The sequence below is a fragment of the Blennius ocellaris genome (genome assembly GCF_963422515.1).
Source record: "Blennius ocellaris genome assembly, chromosome: 2".
Lineage (NCBI taxonomy): Eukaryota > Metazoa > Chordata > Actinopteri > Blenniiformes > Blenniidae > Blennius > Blennius ocellaris.
The window spans coordinates 19,055,041-19,071,853 of NC_137651.1; the positions used below are offsets into that span (position 1 = coordinate 19,055,041).

At 42.1% G+C, this 16,813-nt stretch overlaps 2 protein-coding genes across 2 annotated transcripts; one reads left to right on the forward strand and one right to left on the reverse strand.

Moving 5' to 3' along the window:
- Nucleotides 1-4,862: 4,862 nt before the first annotated feature.
- LOC308141956 (inositol-tetrakisphosphate 1-kinase-like) lies at nt 4,863-10,234 on the reverse strand (the record flags this gene model as incomplete). The annotated part of the gene is made up of 10 exons (XM_080512230.1): nt 4,863-5,472; nt 6,236-6,398; nt 6,491-6,558; nt 7,196-7,361; nt 7,539-7,579; nt 7,697-7,798; nt 7,878-7,995; nt 8,295-8,417; nt 9,873-9,897; nt 10,152-10,234. 10 exons carry the CDS (start codon nt 10,232-10,234, stop codon nt 5,345-5,347), a joined length of 1,017 nt encoding a protein of 338 aa, XP_080368356.1. The 3' UTR covers nt 4,863-5,344.
- A 1,304-nt stretch (nt 10,235-11,538) lies between these two features.
- On the forward strand, nt 11,539-16,368 carry LOC308143898 (proteasome subunit alpha type-6-like). Its single transcript, XM_080514840.1, has 7 exons — nt 11,539-11,759; nt 12,603-12,697; nt 13,369-13,450; nt 13,716-13,871; nt 14,385-14,563; nt 15,279-15,373; nt 16,011-16,368. The coding sequence occupies exons 1-7, from the start codon at nt 11,684-11,686 to the stop codon at nt 16,066-16,068; spliced, it is 741 nt and encodes a 246-aa protein (XP_080370966.1). The 5' UTR covers nt 11,539-11,683; the 3' UTR covers nt 16,069-16,368.
- The last annotated feature ends 445 nt before the right edge of the window (nt 16,369-16,813 follow it).

Sequence of the window (16,813 nt, forward strand, 5' to 3'; positions counted from 1 at the left end):
AAAAAAAAAGTGTTCTGTCACGGTTCAGGAACTGCTGACTGCTTTAGCTCTTGTCTGGCAGCAACCTGAGGAGCCTTGCATCTTAGATAAATGAGAAGGACGAGGGGTTAATCTTCTTTTGCTGTGCCACTTTACACTGTGCTTACTCTAATGAGGGAACAGCTCCACCCACGCCCCTGGGGGGGGATGCGTCGCCTATACCTCTTTAGTGAGCTTATGTTCACACACGTGCTTAGAGCCGGTCCCAGCTGGCTGTGGGAAAAGGTTTGGTACATCATGCACAGGTCAGCTGTCCATCACAGGCAATCACACACACACACACACACACTCACATGTACATCTCCAGGGGATTTTACACTCAACAGTTAACCTGAAGGTAAAGTTAAATCCGAGACTTAATTCCGCCAGTTGTCCCTCTTTGAATCAAAACTGCTGACCACTATCGAACTGTGCAGTTTTTCCCCCCCACTTAAATGTCTATCATGCTCTATTCCTTACATCTCTCCTTCTCTTTCCTCCCGCCTTGCTTTGTATGTCAGTGGGAAGCCGGCCAGTGACCTCACCCCTTAACGATGCCAAGGTCAGAAACAAATCTCTATTTCTCATGTCTTCTTCCAATTAGGTGTGCGTGTATGTGTGTTGTAATTACACCGTTATTAAAACAATAAATTGTGTTGTATGGTTTTCTTTGTCCTGCACTAGGTTGAATGTATTATCCAGGAGACGCTGAATGAAGATGGGTCGCAACACGAATGTGGCCCAAAACTAGCAGGTAACAAACAACCCTGCAGTCTTGTTTGCTTTAAAATTACATGGCATGGCTGGATTTCACTTTTTATAACTTTGTTGTCTGTGAAAAGTTTTTGTTCAGCAGTTTAGTCCTTTTCTCGAGGATTTGGGGAATTATGTGAAAAACCATATTTATCAGGGAACACGTGCATCACTTTTACAGAGTGATTTCTTTTTTTCTTTTTTTCTTTTTTTCTTTTTTTTACAGAAATTGTTGATTTTTATGTTAGAAAAGAGCCTGAAAAAGATTGTTGCATCTTTTAGAAAGTCATTCCCATGAAGCTATCTGCTGAACCACGTTATAGAATTCCGGGTCACGGGGGGATGTATTAAAAATACACACAAAAAAGTTGCAGTTGTTGGTGTTGTTGGGAACACAAACAGCATATTTCTTAAGAAAAATCCACATTGATGAGTTTGAACTGAAGCATTTCTTATTGCAGTTTCACTTGCAATATGTTTGATTCACCCAAAAACTACTGATACAGAATGTGTTTGTTTTCTCTCTGCTGTGTTGTGGTTGCTTGTGTTATTGTATCAAGTTGCTGTATCTCATTGTTTTCCGCAGAGGAACTCGATGAAGTGCAAAGACATCAGGGTCTTCTCAGGGAGCTGCAGAGACTAGCTGAAGATGGTACAATCACACCAACCTTCTTTTTAAAACTCTCGATTACAAAGAAACTCCCCGCCTCTTTTTTTTTTTTTTTTTTTGCAATCACACAAACATGCGTGTAATGTGACTTTTTGCAGAGCGGGAACAGGAGCGGGACTCTCCGAGGGAGTACAACCTGGCTGACGACGAGAGCGAGTTCGAGCAGCACGACGAGGAGGCGAAAGACGAGAGTGACAACGTTGCAAAAGCGGAGGGCAAGACGGGGGACGAATCGGACGACGACGACACCAAGGAGAAGATCATGGAGGAGCCACGGATTGAAGACAGAGGGAGGGACGACGAGGAGGAACGAGCCAAGGAGCTGGAGGAGCTGCTGGCTGCAGAGATCACCAAGAAAGGAGACGAGGAGAAGAACGACGAGGAGCTCAAAGAGCTGCTCAAGGAGCTGAAGAAGAAACGCTACGAGGCGGTGAAGGAGAGGAAAACTCAGAAGGGCTCCGAGCAGAAGGCAGCGGATGAAAAGAAGCCGCAACGGGACAAAGAGAAGGAAGGGGAGGTGGCGGAGGTGGCGGAGGACGCAGAGAAGCAGAGGATGGAGGAGCGGCGGAAGAACGAGGTGGAGCTGATGGTGGAGAAGGAGAAAGTGGAGAAGGAGCTGAAGGAGCTGCTCAAAGAGCGAGACAGCAAGAGCAAGACGGAGCAGGAGAGGGAGAGGAAGGATAAGCAGGAGGAGCTGGACGAACTGGTCAGGAAGATGAAGCGGGTGCAGGAGGAGGAGGAGGTGCAGGGCGGGAAGGAGGAGGCCGTGGAGGCAGGGAACGAGGACGCGAAGAAGGCTGAGGGTGAAGAGGGGAAGGAGCCCAGCGAGAAAGAGGAGAATGAAGTTCAAAAGAAGGAGGAAGCTGGCGAGGAGGTGAAGGTGCCGCAGCAGAAGAGGATGTTGGAGAAGGCCAGCGACGAGGCCACCAGACAGTTTGAGCGCGAGAGATACAAGGACGAGGAAGAGGAGCAAGAGGAGGAAAACGGAGAGGGCGAGGATGACGAGGAGGAGGAATACGTCAGAGAGGATGAGGACGGGCAGGAAGAGGAGGAAGACGATGTCAACGAAGAGGATGATGCAGAAGGAGACGAAGGAGAGGTAAGTTCTTGAAAGGAACTCAAACTCAGATCAGAGATTCCAATTCATCTCCACCACTCTCACTCTTTAGTATTGTTAGTTTGATCTCAATAATTCCCGGTATATGAAAGGTAAAGAATGGACCTACATCACTCATTCGTATCTTCAGAAATGTACCACAATAACTCCTTTCTTTTCATTTTGATCGAACTAATAGCCAACAGATCTGTTTTTTCTGAGGTGAATAAATGACCTCAATCTGTTTTCATTAGAGTCAAGGTTGCACACGTATTCTTGTTCACCCCCACTCTTTCTGGTGACTTGTTATCAGTATATTACCTCAACCCCCCCCCCCCCCCCCTTTAGTTTGAGAAGAGGTGAGAAACGTTCTTGATCACTTCATGTTGGGTTAGGAAAATTATTTCTCTTGTGGTCATGATTGCATCTTGTCCTTGAACTGCTTTTAGTTGGGCTTCGGCTCCATTTGGCCTGAACCTGGATCAATGTGTGTGAAGCACCGGTCCATGCTGTGTCTCAACATTGAAGCTACAGTAGAAGCTCCCGCGTTCCGTCCTTTCTGCCTTTAGCCATGTGGATTCAACACAACATGTTCCAACTCCATGCTTAATGAGTGTCCCACTGACGTGTTGGAGGATTAAAAACCAAAAAAAATGGCATCAGTCATCACATTATTCTCATCATGAACTTGTTAAAGCAGAATAATAGTTCAACACACACACGCACACACACCCACACACATACACATACACAGCTGTCATTCACTTCTTATGGCTGAATTTAATACATGCATTCTCCTTTTTTTCCTCATCCCACAGGAGCTGCTGGAGATTGAAGCTGAGCTGCGCAAAGTCGCTGCAGAGCTGAGGGAACTTCGTCGAGGATGAGACACACACATGCGCGCGCACACACACACACACGCACACACACACACACACACACACACACACACACACACACACACACACACACACACACACACACACACACACACACACACACACACACACACGTACACACGCACACACGCACACAAGCACACAGCAGACTGACAGAAACCCTTTGTTGCATTCACAGTCACACACTCAGCTCACACGTTCCCCATTTAAGAGCCTTCAAGTCCCTTCAGCACTCAGAGAAAATGTCTTTAGACGTAAATCTGTTAATGGACATGAGTAGAAGTCATACATGTGATTGTTTCATTTCTACTTTTAGACTTCCCCGGGGGAAGCTGTCACTGTTTCGCAGCGAGAGTGTGCACTTTTCTGTCCAGAAAAAAGAGACAAGAGTTTTCCCGGGGTTCTCAAAGTTTGTGTCCGTCACTGTCTCAGTACCTGTGAAACATATTTGTGAGGTAAACGGGTGATTTCACTGCAGTTGTAAATGGATGCAGAGCATTCAGCACTCTCACTGAAATTCCCCTGCAAAGTAATATCTGTAATTTAATATATATTTTGTGCAATAATTGATAGCCACTACAAGTGTAAGCTGTTCCGACTGTTAACATGTTCTACTGATCTTTCTACACAGGGAGTAAGTCATTATCTCCTCTTCATTTCTTTGATGAAAAAGTAGTGATGCGGCGTGTGTTTCATTTGGCTCATGCACTGTTAAAATCAGACTGTTTGTAAAATGAACCGGGGTGGCACGAGAGCAAAACGCTGTTAAATCTGCACACCGACGCGCGCGTCAGGTGTCAAGCTTGTCTTTTTCACGTGGTGGTGACAGGCTGCGATGTGCTTAGAGATTATAAGGTCTAAAAGTGCCACCTCAGGTTCTCAGCCAGCTTTGCACTCTTATCTTAACAAGCCAAGGAGGAGGAGATGAGGGGGAGGAGGAGGAGGAGGAGGAGGAAGACACTAAAGCCATTTTGTCGTCTTTTGGTGACAATAACATTGATAAATGCCCGGTATTGTTGCATCACAGTTTTCACTGCTGTCATTCCATGTGTGTATATATATACTGTATGAAATATGTGGTCTGTAAGCCAAGGTCATAGAGAATAATAAAGCAACAGCGCCCCCAAGAGGACACTGGAGAGCAGGTTTCACAGGGTGACCGCTGGAGGCCCTTTTTACTGCAATAAGACAATATAGACAACAGCACATGTGAATGCAATAATTAGCCAAGTAATACATTATTTAATGCATTTTAATATGTAATCAAAGTGCTTCATATGGTACTCATATTAAAAGTATAATCTCTCCTTTTTCTACACATTCAGGATTTACAGTACCTTTATGTGATCTTACACACAAAGTGGCCGGTCAGCTTGTGTAAACATGATAATAACACATTATTATCAGTTGACACCTATCAGCGTATTAATGTCTATTCCAAAGAGCAGATGTTTGTTCACTGAAGAATAACTGAAAAATGAATGTATTGTTTTTTTTTGGTTTTGTTTTGTTTTTTATAGAAGTGCAAAACGTTTCCACAAAATGTACCGTACAAACCAGCAAGAAAGAAATGTCTGTGAAGGGGAGGGCAGGGGGCATATGTGGACATAGAGGACATTTCGAACAGGAAAAACCCAATAAAATAAATCGTCATTTGTAATATTAATGGCCAATCAGAGTGCTGTATTTTGTGCCTGCTGTAACTTCCTCTACGCTACCTGTCGATCAATAAACGGAAAGTGTATCAAACAGTCTCGTCTGGCTTGTTATGTGGAAATTAGCGGCGCAAAGTTATTATTGTGAGGGAGTCCGATTCCAGATAGCTTAAGAAAACAAACCAAAAAAAAACCCAAACATAACAATTGTCGTTTTCTTCGTCCATTTGTTAAACTGAAAAAACTCTTGAGGTCACTCGAACGCTAGCTGCTGCTTCTCAGGCGAACTCGAGGTCGGGGCCATGATGGAGGTGTGGCTGTCCAACAGTGTCTTGATGTGGCTGAGCAGCGAGGAGAAGAACTGGGGCACTCCCTCATAGCCTGTCAGAGAAAACAGTACCGTCAGTACATCAGCGCCTCTCTATGTTGGGCTGCAAACCTCACACATCCATAGTTTAAATCACTCTCTATGCAGGCGAGTAATTCTAAAACCACAACATCAAGCACTTTGTGTCTCATTAAGCAGCATATTTCAGTTAAATTCACATGGAAAGATTATGATTCTGTGTGAACTTGCATTTACTTTTATATTTTTTCATTTGTTTATTCATTCATTTATTTGATTATGGCAGCTTTTCAAACTTGTTTATTTACTTCAAAATTAAAAGTGGGAAGGAAAAATCAGATAAACTCATGGCAGGATCAGACACTGCGGGTCCTGATGCAAACCCCTCACTCTTCTTCTACTCATGTCTAACTTGAGCCACTGCTATTAAATGTCCAGATACTTCAACTACATCCTTACCTATAATGGCATAAAACAACATTGATCCTAAATGAGTGTTGCTGTGATATAGTGATATACAGTGAGCATCCTTCACCTACACCAAGATAATCAAAGTTTTATTTGACATTTTTACCCTTTGCTGCTTTGTGATTTGGTCAGAATTGGAGACTCTTGTGGGCCAGTTTTGGCTCTCGGGCCTTATGTTCCACAATCCTGCCCTACACAGTCTGTGCAAACTCACCTCTTCGGCTCTGAGCTAACCATCAACCGAGGTTATACCGCCACCTAGTGTTCACACATATCTACAGCTACTGCAAATGTACAAGTGAATTCTGCACAATACCACTGCATACATACCCGGGAAGATGTTGATGTCGATGACGGTGAGCGTGTGTGTGCGTATGTCGATGATGACGTCGACGCCAAACAGAGCCATGCCCAGCTGGACCCGGAGCTCCTTGACCAGGGCTGACACGGCCTCCGAGCTGGGAGGAGGAAGGTATGGCATCTGCTCATCCAACTTTAGAAATTAAAGAGAAAAAAAGTGGGTGGATCCCCTCGAGGTCCCAGATTTAGAGTTTATACTGGACGTGTAGCTCAGAAGATACTCACGGCTGTCAGGTCCGAAACCGACTCGGGTTTGGACACGTGATGGCTGTTGAAGAAGATAGTTTCTCTGTCTAGAAGCAAAGAGAAATCAATGAAACATAAAACTCCAATTGCCATGTTATATATGTCTCTGACAACCAGCAAAGTTGCAGCTGATACTCATGTTAGTTCAGAAGGGAGAATTCTAACTGCAGACAAAATGTGCGAGTCAGTGTAACGTTTCATCTTTAGTTAGTAAGAATTTCACAAAGCTTAACGTGACATTGACATTCTGACTAGATAGGTATGCGTTTACCACATTTGAAGCAAGAAAATGAATGCATTGTCTTGAATAATGAGAATTAGTTTCTTTGCCCATGGAGCTATAACCAGTTCATCCTTGAGAGAAAAAGTTTGCACGCATCCTGCTTGACCACGATTCATGAACTCCCTCTCAGCCGACATTCAAAACACTACAACCCTGGACAATTTTATATCTCAGATTCATACTGAAGGATGGTTGACTGCAAATCCGAATGTCTTTAACTTGTTTTTTTCCCAAACTGTCTTCAAACACGTTTATCACGTACAATGACCTTCAATGTCCTGAACCCATGCATATAAATAAAATGTATTATTAAGACATGGTGAAACAAGGAAAGAGGGAGCATAACAGAATGTTGAATTATTTCGACAGAGATTTAGAGAATTATATGAGTGTCAACTGACCACATGGACCAGGAGGGAAGTTCTTGACGGAGGGCCTCTCGACGCAGTAGTGTCGGTCTCCTACCACAAACACTTTGTGCAGAACCGCCCCGTGGTTCACGAAGCTCTGGAGCACACAGGGCGGACGAATATCGGCCAGGCCGTCCGCACTGAAGATCAGAGACATCTGCAACACAGACAACCAACAGACAGAGAGCAAATATACAACAAACTGATGGCACAATTTCAAAGAAATGGTTTGGCTTTTCCTGTAAAATTTGACGTGTCACTATGCTGTTTCATCCGATAAATGATTAACCAAACTGGAGTTTATTGATCTTTGGCAGAAACATGAACCACTTACCTCATGAGAAAGTGAACCGTGTGCTACTCTGGTTTTACAAACTGGGATTAAAAGGAGGAGGAAAAAAAAAAAAAAGAAGCTGAATTGTTTTATGTGCTGTTTGGGAAGGACGTGTAAAAAAAAAAGAAAGCTGTTGTTTATTATGGTGTGAGACTGACTGAGTGGGAAGCTCAAGTCCTGGCTGATGACAGTCGGTTGAATGGACGTTAGATCCGTGTCACTGTGGATCTCCAGGTAAGGAGGACTGCAGATACACCAGTCTGCAGAAACAGAGAGCAGCGGACAAATGTTTATCAAGCTGCAGGCTGCAGGATTTACGCCTGCGGGGCTGCAATTTACCCCGCAGCGAATTGCGCAGCTTGCTCATTATCCGACAGGAGACGAAGCGGTCGAGGAGTCGGATCATGGCGGGCAGCGGGTCCAGCAGGATGGTTCTGGGGTGAGCTGAAATGTAGCTCTGCCATTTGTGGAAGAGGAAAGAGTGCATGACAGAGTGCATCTCATGAACAAGGGGAGGAAATCAAGCCTTGAACACTGTGGAAAATATAATTACGGACATGACGACACTGGAAATCTGCGTAACAGCAGTAAACACTGTATTTGTAAAAAGTAAATGATGATTTCAGGTCATATCAATGGTAAAATATGCAGAAGCTCTATTCTCCATTTCAGTCCAAACTTTCACCCAACTGCTGTGTGGATCTGGGATCTTTTTTTGGGGATGAAAAGATGAACAGTTAGTTTGCGCAGAATCACCTGAAAGTTGTCGAGGAGCTGCTGTGATTGGCTGTCATGCTCCGCCTCCACAATCACGTCAGACAGCTTGTGGACGATTATATCAAACGGCCCCTGAGTTCCCAGCGACTGCGTGAGGTCAATCTGGCAGGTTAAAGCAAAAGAAACACTCACACAGAGTATGGGGATTTGTGTTTGGTTCGTTGTTGTAACAATGCGTATTGGCAAAAAAAAAGAAAAACAACAACTCTTATTTAACAGTAAAAAACATTTATTTTCTTTTAAAGGACACACGTCTTGTTTCTACTCTGATCCATCAAATGACACTGGATAAGAGTCAAACAGCAAAGGAAAATTGTTTGTTATCAGAAGAGAAGATTTGGAACATTTTCAGCTCTGCAGGTTCCTCACAAATGTGGCACCAGTTTAAAAGAAAATAAACTTTATATGTATAAAATCTATTGACATGAGGCATGATTATATCAAAGAAATAATCTATCACCCATAAAACACCTGACTTTCTTGTGTGTAGATTATATTCTATCATATTGAAATACTACACACAAAATCACTGCAAATGCATTAAATTCAGTTTTTGAACTAATATGATGACATTTCACCACGTCTCAGGGTTTTTGAATGGGTTATTAGTTATCAGACACATCCTTAAAAAAAAAATCTAAGTTTCCCAACTCTTACTTGAAGCTTTACCTCAACAAACTTTTGGACAAGTTGGACAAGCAAACTGCACAGCCGATCTTACTGAAGCTTGTTATAATAAGTTCACTCCGGTAGAGTCAATTTCATTACACTCTCTGAATTTGAATATATGGCAAATACATTAAACGTATCGGCACCACTTTAAAGAGGAGACTGAAAGAAAAATACATTCTTCTTGAATATTCATGATAAACCATGATAAATTCCTGAAAATAAAGGAATGTGTGCCTTATTTCGGCGTTCCTGTCCTGATATTCACATGTAGTTCAATACATATGCAGCTCCAATCAGGTGTATCTGGTCGTAGCAGTAAACACAATATGGCGGGTGGTTGCAGGTGGCTGTGACACCGATTAAGTTGTGGACATCTGTATGTGACACATGTGTGTCAGTGAGTGCGCTTTCTCTTAGCTGCTGCAATTGCTACTATTGTTATTTTAAAAGAGAAAATAAAAAAAACCCCACCTAACTAAGATGCCTATATAAAAAAACATGCAACACCACTCACAACCAGTAAATTCTTTAACACAGTTTGCTATTTATAATTTGCCTTCGGTCGATTTAAAGCTGGTGAGATAAACACTGTCTTATGCTAAATTAAATCTGCGAGAATGTGTGTATTTATTCGAAAATACGGTATATCTAACCTATTTTTGGCTGACGTAGCTTCAGAAACACTAAGAGTTAAAGTTTCGTTGAACATTCTGGAGCTCAGTCTGGCCACAGTGCACAACGTTGTAACAGCTGAGCCACTCCTTCAAGCAGGTATGGTTAAAGAACAAAAACACGAATTGTCTCTCCTCCTACTCACGATTTGCAGGTGCTTTAGTGTAAAGGTCAGAAAAGTATCACAGAGTTCATGTGAGGAAAAACACCCACCTCCAGCACTTCCACTCCATGACTCCTGCAGAAACAGTAAAGTGTAAGAAAAAAAAAAAAAAAAAAGTTCAAACGATTGCATATTCATATTTATTGTTGATCATAAAGAGTTACACAACTGTGTACTCTGTTACAATAACACACACTTCTACTTGAAGTATTGCGCTTGTTCACCCTGATCGGGATTGTTTAGTTTGGTATCTGTGGAGGAGAAGGGTTTCAGGGGTTCCTGAAAGGTGAATAATTTACGCTGTGGTGGAGAAATAAAAGAGCACTTACGCGCAGAACTCCGCGAACGCGTCCAGATTCAGCTTCCTGCGCTTCTTCTCGCTCAGACAGAAACCCACCCTGCGTCCTGACATTGGGCTGTAGGACACTGAGCCTGGGGGCCACCAGCAGCTAAATGACAGCAGAGAGGGACCTGACAGTCCACGGTCCATTCAAACACTCTTACACTCACTCACACACACTCACTTGCCCCTCCCTTCCCGACGCTCTCTGCAGAACTGCCTCCAAAAAAGCCAGTTTGTAATTCAATCCAAAACCTCAAGGGCAAGTCAGACTGGTAAAGTGGCTCAACTTACTTGTCGATGCCATCCAATAAAATCACTCAGCGATTGTGGTGTTATGACGAGTTCTGCACGGCGGTGGAACTACCCCCCCCCCCCCCCCCCCTCCCCATCGCATGAAGACGGACAGATCCCACCACGTAGTGATGATCAGTTCAAAACACTAATAGGCTTAAACGTGTACACCAAATAATCACTAAATACAAGTGTTTGCAGTTACATAAAACTAATTATTAATTTTTCCTGCTGTTATTTGCAGGTGTGCACAAGGTTGCCAGGTCCATATAAGAGTTGCAGCAGGTTACATTTTGTTCACCAATTTAAACCAATCAGGGTTATGTAAAATAAATGCATTTTAACAATGAATACACATCACAATCATGTTATGAATATGAACAAAAAACGATCTTTTGGATCTGATTCCACGAACAAATCTCCGAGACAAGCCTAATAATATACCGTATGCCATTAAAGGCCATTCAACTGATGACAATCAACATAGTTGATAGTCTCACAAATTCAAATTGTAGTTCACCGTGTTAGGTTATTTTGTAAATATTATAAGACACTTTGGAGTGACGGCAACTCTGCAGAGGCTTCAAGCAGCGTACATTGTGTTATATGGGCATATTTTAAAGTATGATATTGTCTGTTTATCTGGTTTTATTTCTCAGACCTGGCAACGCGGGTTATGGCGATTCTTGTCTTCTCCTCCTTTCGTCCGCGAAAAATGTTTCTTCCTATTCTATTGCACAACACACACTATAAAAACAGCGTGTTGCATTACTCATAATATATTTAGGTGAATATATGTTAACGTTCAAGACGCTATGGGGTTAATAAAAGCTGTGGATCTAAATCATTACGTCAAATCGCCTGCTATTGAATGCATTTTCCCTTTAGAGTCACATATTGTTTGGATCTGAGGTAACAAGTCATGATCAAATTTGTTTTTCTCCCCCAAATGTTAGTGTTTCATGACATGTTTTCAGTTTGGGGGGGAGTTTCCAGCAGTCATGCAGAATTCTTCATAACACCGAGTCATTTAGACGCGACTCTCCTACAAATGAAAGAGAAAGTAAAAAGAAAAGAAAAAAGTCATTGGAGGAAGTTACTCCTTAATACTCTGTGTTATTCAGCAGAAAGGCGGACATGTTGTTTGACTGGTAACATTCGTAAAGCCAGTTGTGAATTTTTTTTAAAACGTTAAAGTATTCCAGGTTCACCCGAGGTCAGGGAAAAATGTCGCGCGGCTCCAACGCAGGTTTCGATCGACACATTACCATCTTTTCTCCGGAGGGCCGCCTCTACCAAGTCGGTAAGAGACCTGAACACACTGTTCCAACCACATTTCTGCATATTAAACCCATTCCTGAGAAACAATATGAAGTCGGTGCCGTCGATCAATCTGTCTGGAGCGCCTTCGTGCGCAACTCCACGCGCTTTTCTTTGCGCGTAAAGTCACTTCATAACTGCCTCCAAGCTCACTCTACTGTCTATTGTCTACTAAAGATTCAGTTCGTCAGGGATTGTATTTAACCCCCCTTTAGCGTTTGGAATACTTTTGAATTGCGACCCCCCCCCCCCCCCCCCCACCCCCCACCCCCCAAAAAAAGACGCACAATCTGATCGTTTCTGTTCCCGTCTATTCTCTGTTTTTAACTATCATTTCCTGTATGCAATTAATCCACTTGGATTTTGCATATTTTAGTCGTTCTCTTCTCAATTTCCAACTTTCTGGAGTTGGTTGATCTCTTTTAAAGTAGCCTTACATAGATGTGTGTTATTCCATAGTGTTCTTATGCAACATTGTCTCATTTTTGTGTTAATTCTATCTCTTTTGGCTCTACTTTTGTCCTTTTTGAACTTCAGGCATTCTTGCATTTCCTGGAAATGGTTTCAAGAGTTTTCGTGTGAATATTATGGGTCTTCTTTTTTTTGTAATATTAATAATTTTTTCATTGAAATTTAACATTTGTAATTTTTTTTGTCCATTTTCTGTGTATCTCTACTAATATTCTAACATTTTGTGTCTCTGTGGTTTCTTGTTTTTAAGTGTCTCTTTCCAAGACATCACAAATATCTATCTTCTTTTGTCTTTGTGCTCAAACTGTTCCTTTTTTGTGTGTGCATGTTTTCTGTGGCGTGTGGCATCATGCAGAGTACGCCTTCAAAGCCATCTCTCACAGTGGCCTCACATCGGTGGGGATCCGAGGCACAGACAGCGCTGTGGTGGTCACGCAAAAGAAAATACCAGTAAGCTGTTTTGTACACGCACACACACACATAGACAGTAAGATGAGGATGATGATGATGTGAAGTGAAGCCAAACTATGAAGCCAAGCTTATGCCACATTAAATCTGCAAAAAGCTGGAACTTGACCACAGATTCACATTAACACGTCAAAGATCATTTGATTTTCCACAAAATTCACAGAAGTCACAAACAAATACAAAATAAAACTAATCTGAATTTGGTTCTGAACTTTTTAGTGTTTTTTTGTGTGTTGATGCTTTTTAAATTAGCAATGTGATTATCACCACTTGCATGCGGTGTGAAACTGAAAAAAAGATAAGAAACCACAGGTTCGATCATATCCTCAAGATTTAGAATAACAATACATGAGATATAATAAATGAAAAACACATTTAGCACATTGTTTGCATGATCTACATAAATACATGCATAATTTTTTTGTAAATGCACATTTTTGCCTAATCTGCAGAATTTAATAACTTAATTATGTTGGTTTTGTGCTTGCATGACGATGCAGAGTAAATACAAGCATAATGCTATTGCATGGTGGAGACAGTGTTATGGATGTGTGTGTGTGTGTGTGTGTGTGTGTGTGTGTGTGTGTGTGTGTGTGTGTGTGTGTGTGTGTGTGTGTGTGTGTGTGTGTGTGTGTGTGTGTGTGTGTGTGCAGGACAAGTTGTTGGACTCGTCCACCGTGACCAACTTGTTCAAACTGACTCCGCGCATCGGTTGTGTGATGACCGGACACAATGGTACGTTTTCCACACGTTGCAAAGACCAGGGAATCAAGAATTCTTTGGTTTTGGTAATCAAATGCGATAAGCTGAGGCCCAGAGTGAATAATAACTGTCAAATATGTACTTTTGGAGATAAAAATGCATTTGGATGTTATGCAAGCTGAAGCTTAAAAGTAACAGCTTGCGCCTGATTTGCTGCTTGCTGAGTTCCACTCATACGTGAAACGTCAGAATGGTTCAATACCTGACACGTATTTAACGTCACTTTCCTTGCTCGCAGCGGACGGCCGCTCGCAGATTCACCGGGCCCGAGTGGAGGCCGGAGAGTGGAAATATAAGTTTGGCTACGACATCCCTGCAGACGTGTTGTGCCGCAGGTTGGCCGACATCTCCCAGGTTTACACCCAGAACGCTGAGATGAGGCCTCTCGGCTGCTGTGAGTAACGGCAACCCGCCTCTGCTGGAGTCACGTCCCTGAGCTGTTCATAAGAGTTGGGGCGGTATGTGAAAGTAAAATAAATAAATAAATAAATAAATAAATGGTCCAAATCACAGAAGGAATAAATATAGTTGATTGAGTGCGGGGATTACTCTCTGCTCATAGATTCATGTTCAATATGAAATCAAAATTCTTGGCCTGGACTATTTTGGAAAAGAGAGTTTTTGATCATAATGAGATTTTTTTTGGGGGGGAGGGGGTTGAAACAAACATTATTTCTCTGAAAAAGAGACTTTGACCGTGAAAGAAAATGTGATTTTTGAATTCAAATGGTTTAGAATCATTGTGAGTCCATCTGCAAAACCTGCACCTGGTGAAGACATAAGCTTCGTTTCCTTGGTAGTTATGTTCACCAACCATCTGAAAACTCCACTTTACTTATTATCTTTTAGAAACATCTGCGTGTGGTCGCGTCTCCTGTCGACCTCACAGTGTGACTTCTGCTCTCAGGTATGATCATGGTGGCGATCGACCCCCAGCAGGGTCCCGTCCTGTTCAAATGTGACCCTGCCGGCTACTATTGCGGCTTCAGAGCCACTGCGGTCGGAGCCAAGCAGACGGAGGCCAACAGCTACCTGGAGAAGAAGCTGAAGAAAAAGCCCGACCTGACCCACGACAGGGCGGTGCAGGTACAGCCACCCAACCCAGATGGAACGGGCTGTGCGACAGTCTCATGAATGAATTATTGATGTGCTCCTTTTCAGTCCAAGCGGGAGCCGGTCAGTCCACTTTTACTGAACACGAAAAATGAAGCGTTCGGTATCTTTTTCTGTGTGGCTGTGTCGGGTTTCATCGAATTTCATCATGACTTCAAATGACTTTGCAAAAAGTGGAAGAATGTCTGAGACCCTTCACCAAAGTTTTTTCAATTTCACTACTTGCTATTTATAATTTGCTCATTGCGTGTTTCACTGGCGACTGAAACAAACATTTGCAGAAGGATTCAGCAGTGAAATTATTTTTTTTTTCTGCAAGCAGAATTAACTTCCTGAAAGAGTGAAAGTTGCAGAAAATCAAATGTGAAGTTAAAAGATTCACATCGAAGAACAGCACAGATTTCACACTTTCAGTTGACAAATGTTGCTTCGACAAGATTTTGTAGAAAAACACTGCTTCAATTGAGAAGATTTTAAGGATGTATTCCTATAATATTATCTCCCTCTGATGTTGTTTTGCTGGGTTGGCCCTGTAGAGCTCAAGCTGGACTGTATGTTCTGTGAAACTCCCACAGAATTGAAGCGGGTGGAGGGTGGAAGGAGGTGTACTTGAGATTTCAAGGCCGAAATCATGTTCAGCGTTTCTTTTGGGCCCATTCGCCTCACTTTATCTCTCCTGTGTGTCCAGATGGCAATATCTTGTCTATCCTCCATCCTGTCTTTGGATTTCAAAGCCACCGAGCTGGAAATTGGCGTTGTCACTAAAGAGACACCGAAGTTCAGGTAATGTAAAACTCTTAACTCAAACCTCCTAGATCACCCTAATTGTATCTCTGCTTTTTTTTCTACTTTATTTCACTCACACAGTTTACTTGATGATCATATTTTTTGTGTGTCTGACACCTATGACACTATTATTAGTTAAAGTTGTCAGGGGTGTGTTCAATTCTCTCATTACCGACTGATCATGTCTTTGTAGTGTGTTTATTGAATATACTCTATATTTTAATGTCAATTTGATCCGGTCTTCTGCTTCTTTTTTTTTCTCTCTCTGCTGCTGATGTGAAGACATAAAATCTCTGCAATTACTAGAATTTGCCAAGTTATAAGATTAAGAAGAAACTATAAAACCTAAACTAAAAGCAGATGTTTCACTTTTTGCTCGTGCAAAACTTTAAATTAAAGGACTCGGGGTCGACTCAGGTCTTATTTTCTCTTGTTTATTGCTCAGTTATAATAGAAGCAATAAATAAATCAAATGTGAAGCGTGATCCGACAACGCACAAGTGCCATTTCTCCACCGTTTGAATGTGTTGAAACTGTTAAATTACTTCACACGTTCGTGTCCAACTTGGATTAACTTCCTTTATGGTGTGTTTGTCATCTTCCCTCCTCCTCCTCCTCCTCCTCTGTCCCGCAGGACGCTGTCAGAAGCCGAGGTCGAAGTCCACCTGGTCGCCATCGCCGAGCGGGAGTAGAGGTGCATCGTCAGCCTTTCATTCTCGGAACGTTTAACTCAGTCCAGTTTAGCGCCACAAACACCGACACGACTGACCAGGATGATTATTCCTGCGCTTATGAAGAAACTTCAAACATTATTGGTCTTAATTAGTTACAAGAGCAGAACAGCAGAACGAAACGATCGGCACATTGCACTGTGTTCATTGGACACAGAAACATGTTTTTTTATTAACGCCATTCCTCCTCCTGCACACTTTGTGACACGTTATGTTTAGAAACTGTTGTGATACCGCATATCGTCATTGTCAACCCATCGAGCTGTCAGAATAATAAAATGGTATGAAAAGAGGACAAAACTCGAAATTCTGTCTTATTGAAATATTTACATTTTTAATTGCATATAACTTAATTTATATTTTTTTGGCCACATTAAAAAAAAGCTTTTATTTTCAGGGGAAAAAAAGACAATGAAAACAGTGAAAATAACATCTAAATGTTGACACTGAAGTCTAAATGAGTGACTGAACCAAGATCTTTGGCCTTATGTTTCGTAGCGTGCTCAAATTTACAGTTAATCTGTATTTCAACTTTAAAAACGCCCTCATGTATTTGGTTTTGTTTTAGGCCTTTCCATTTTTGAAATCAACCCTTTATTAGGCAATATTTGGTAACTTGCACATTTCTTCTTCTGTTTTATAGTATTTTTATTTTTTTATTTTTTGTAGTAGTAGTCTGCTCTGTACTGGACTGATGCAGTCAACA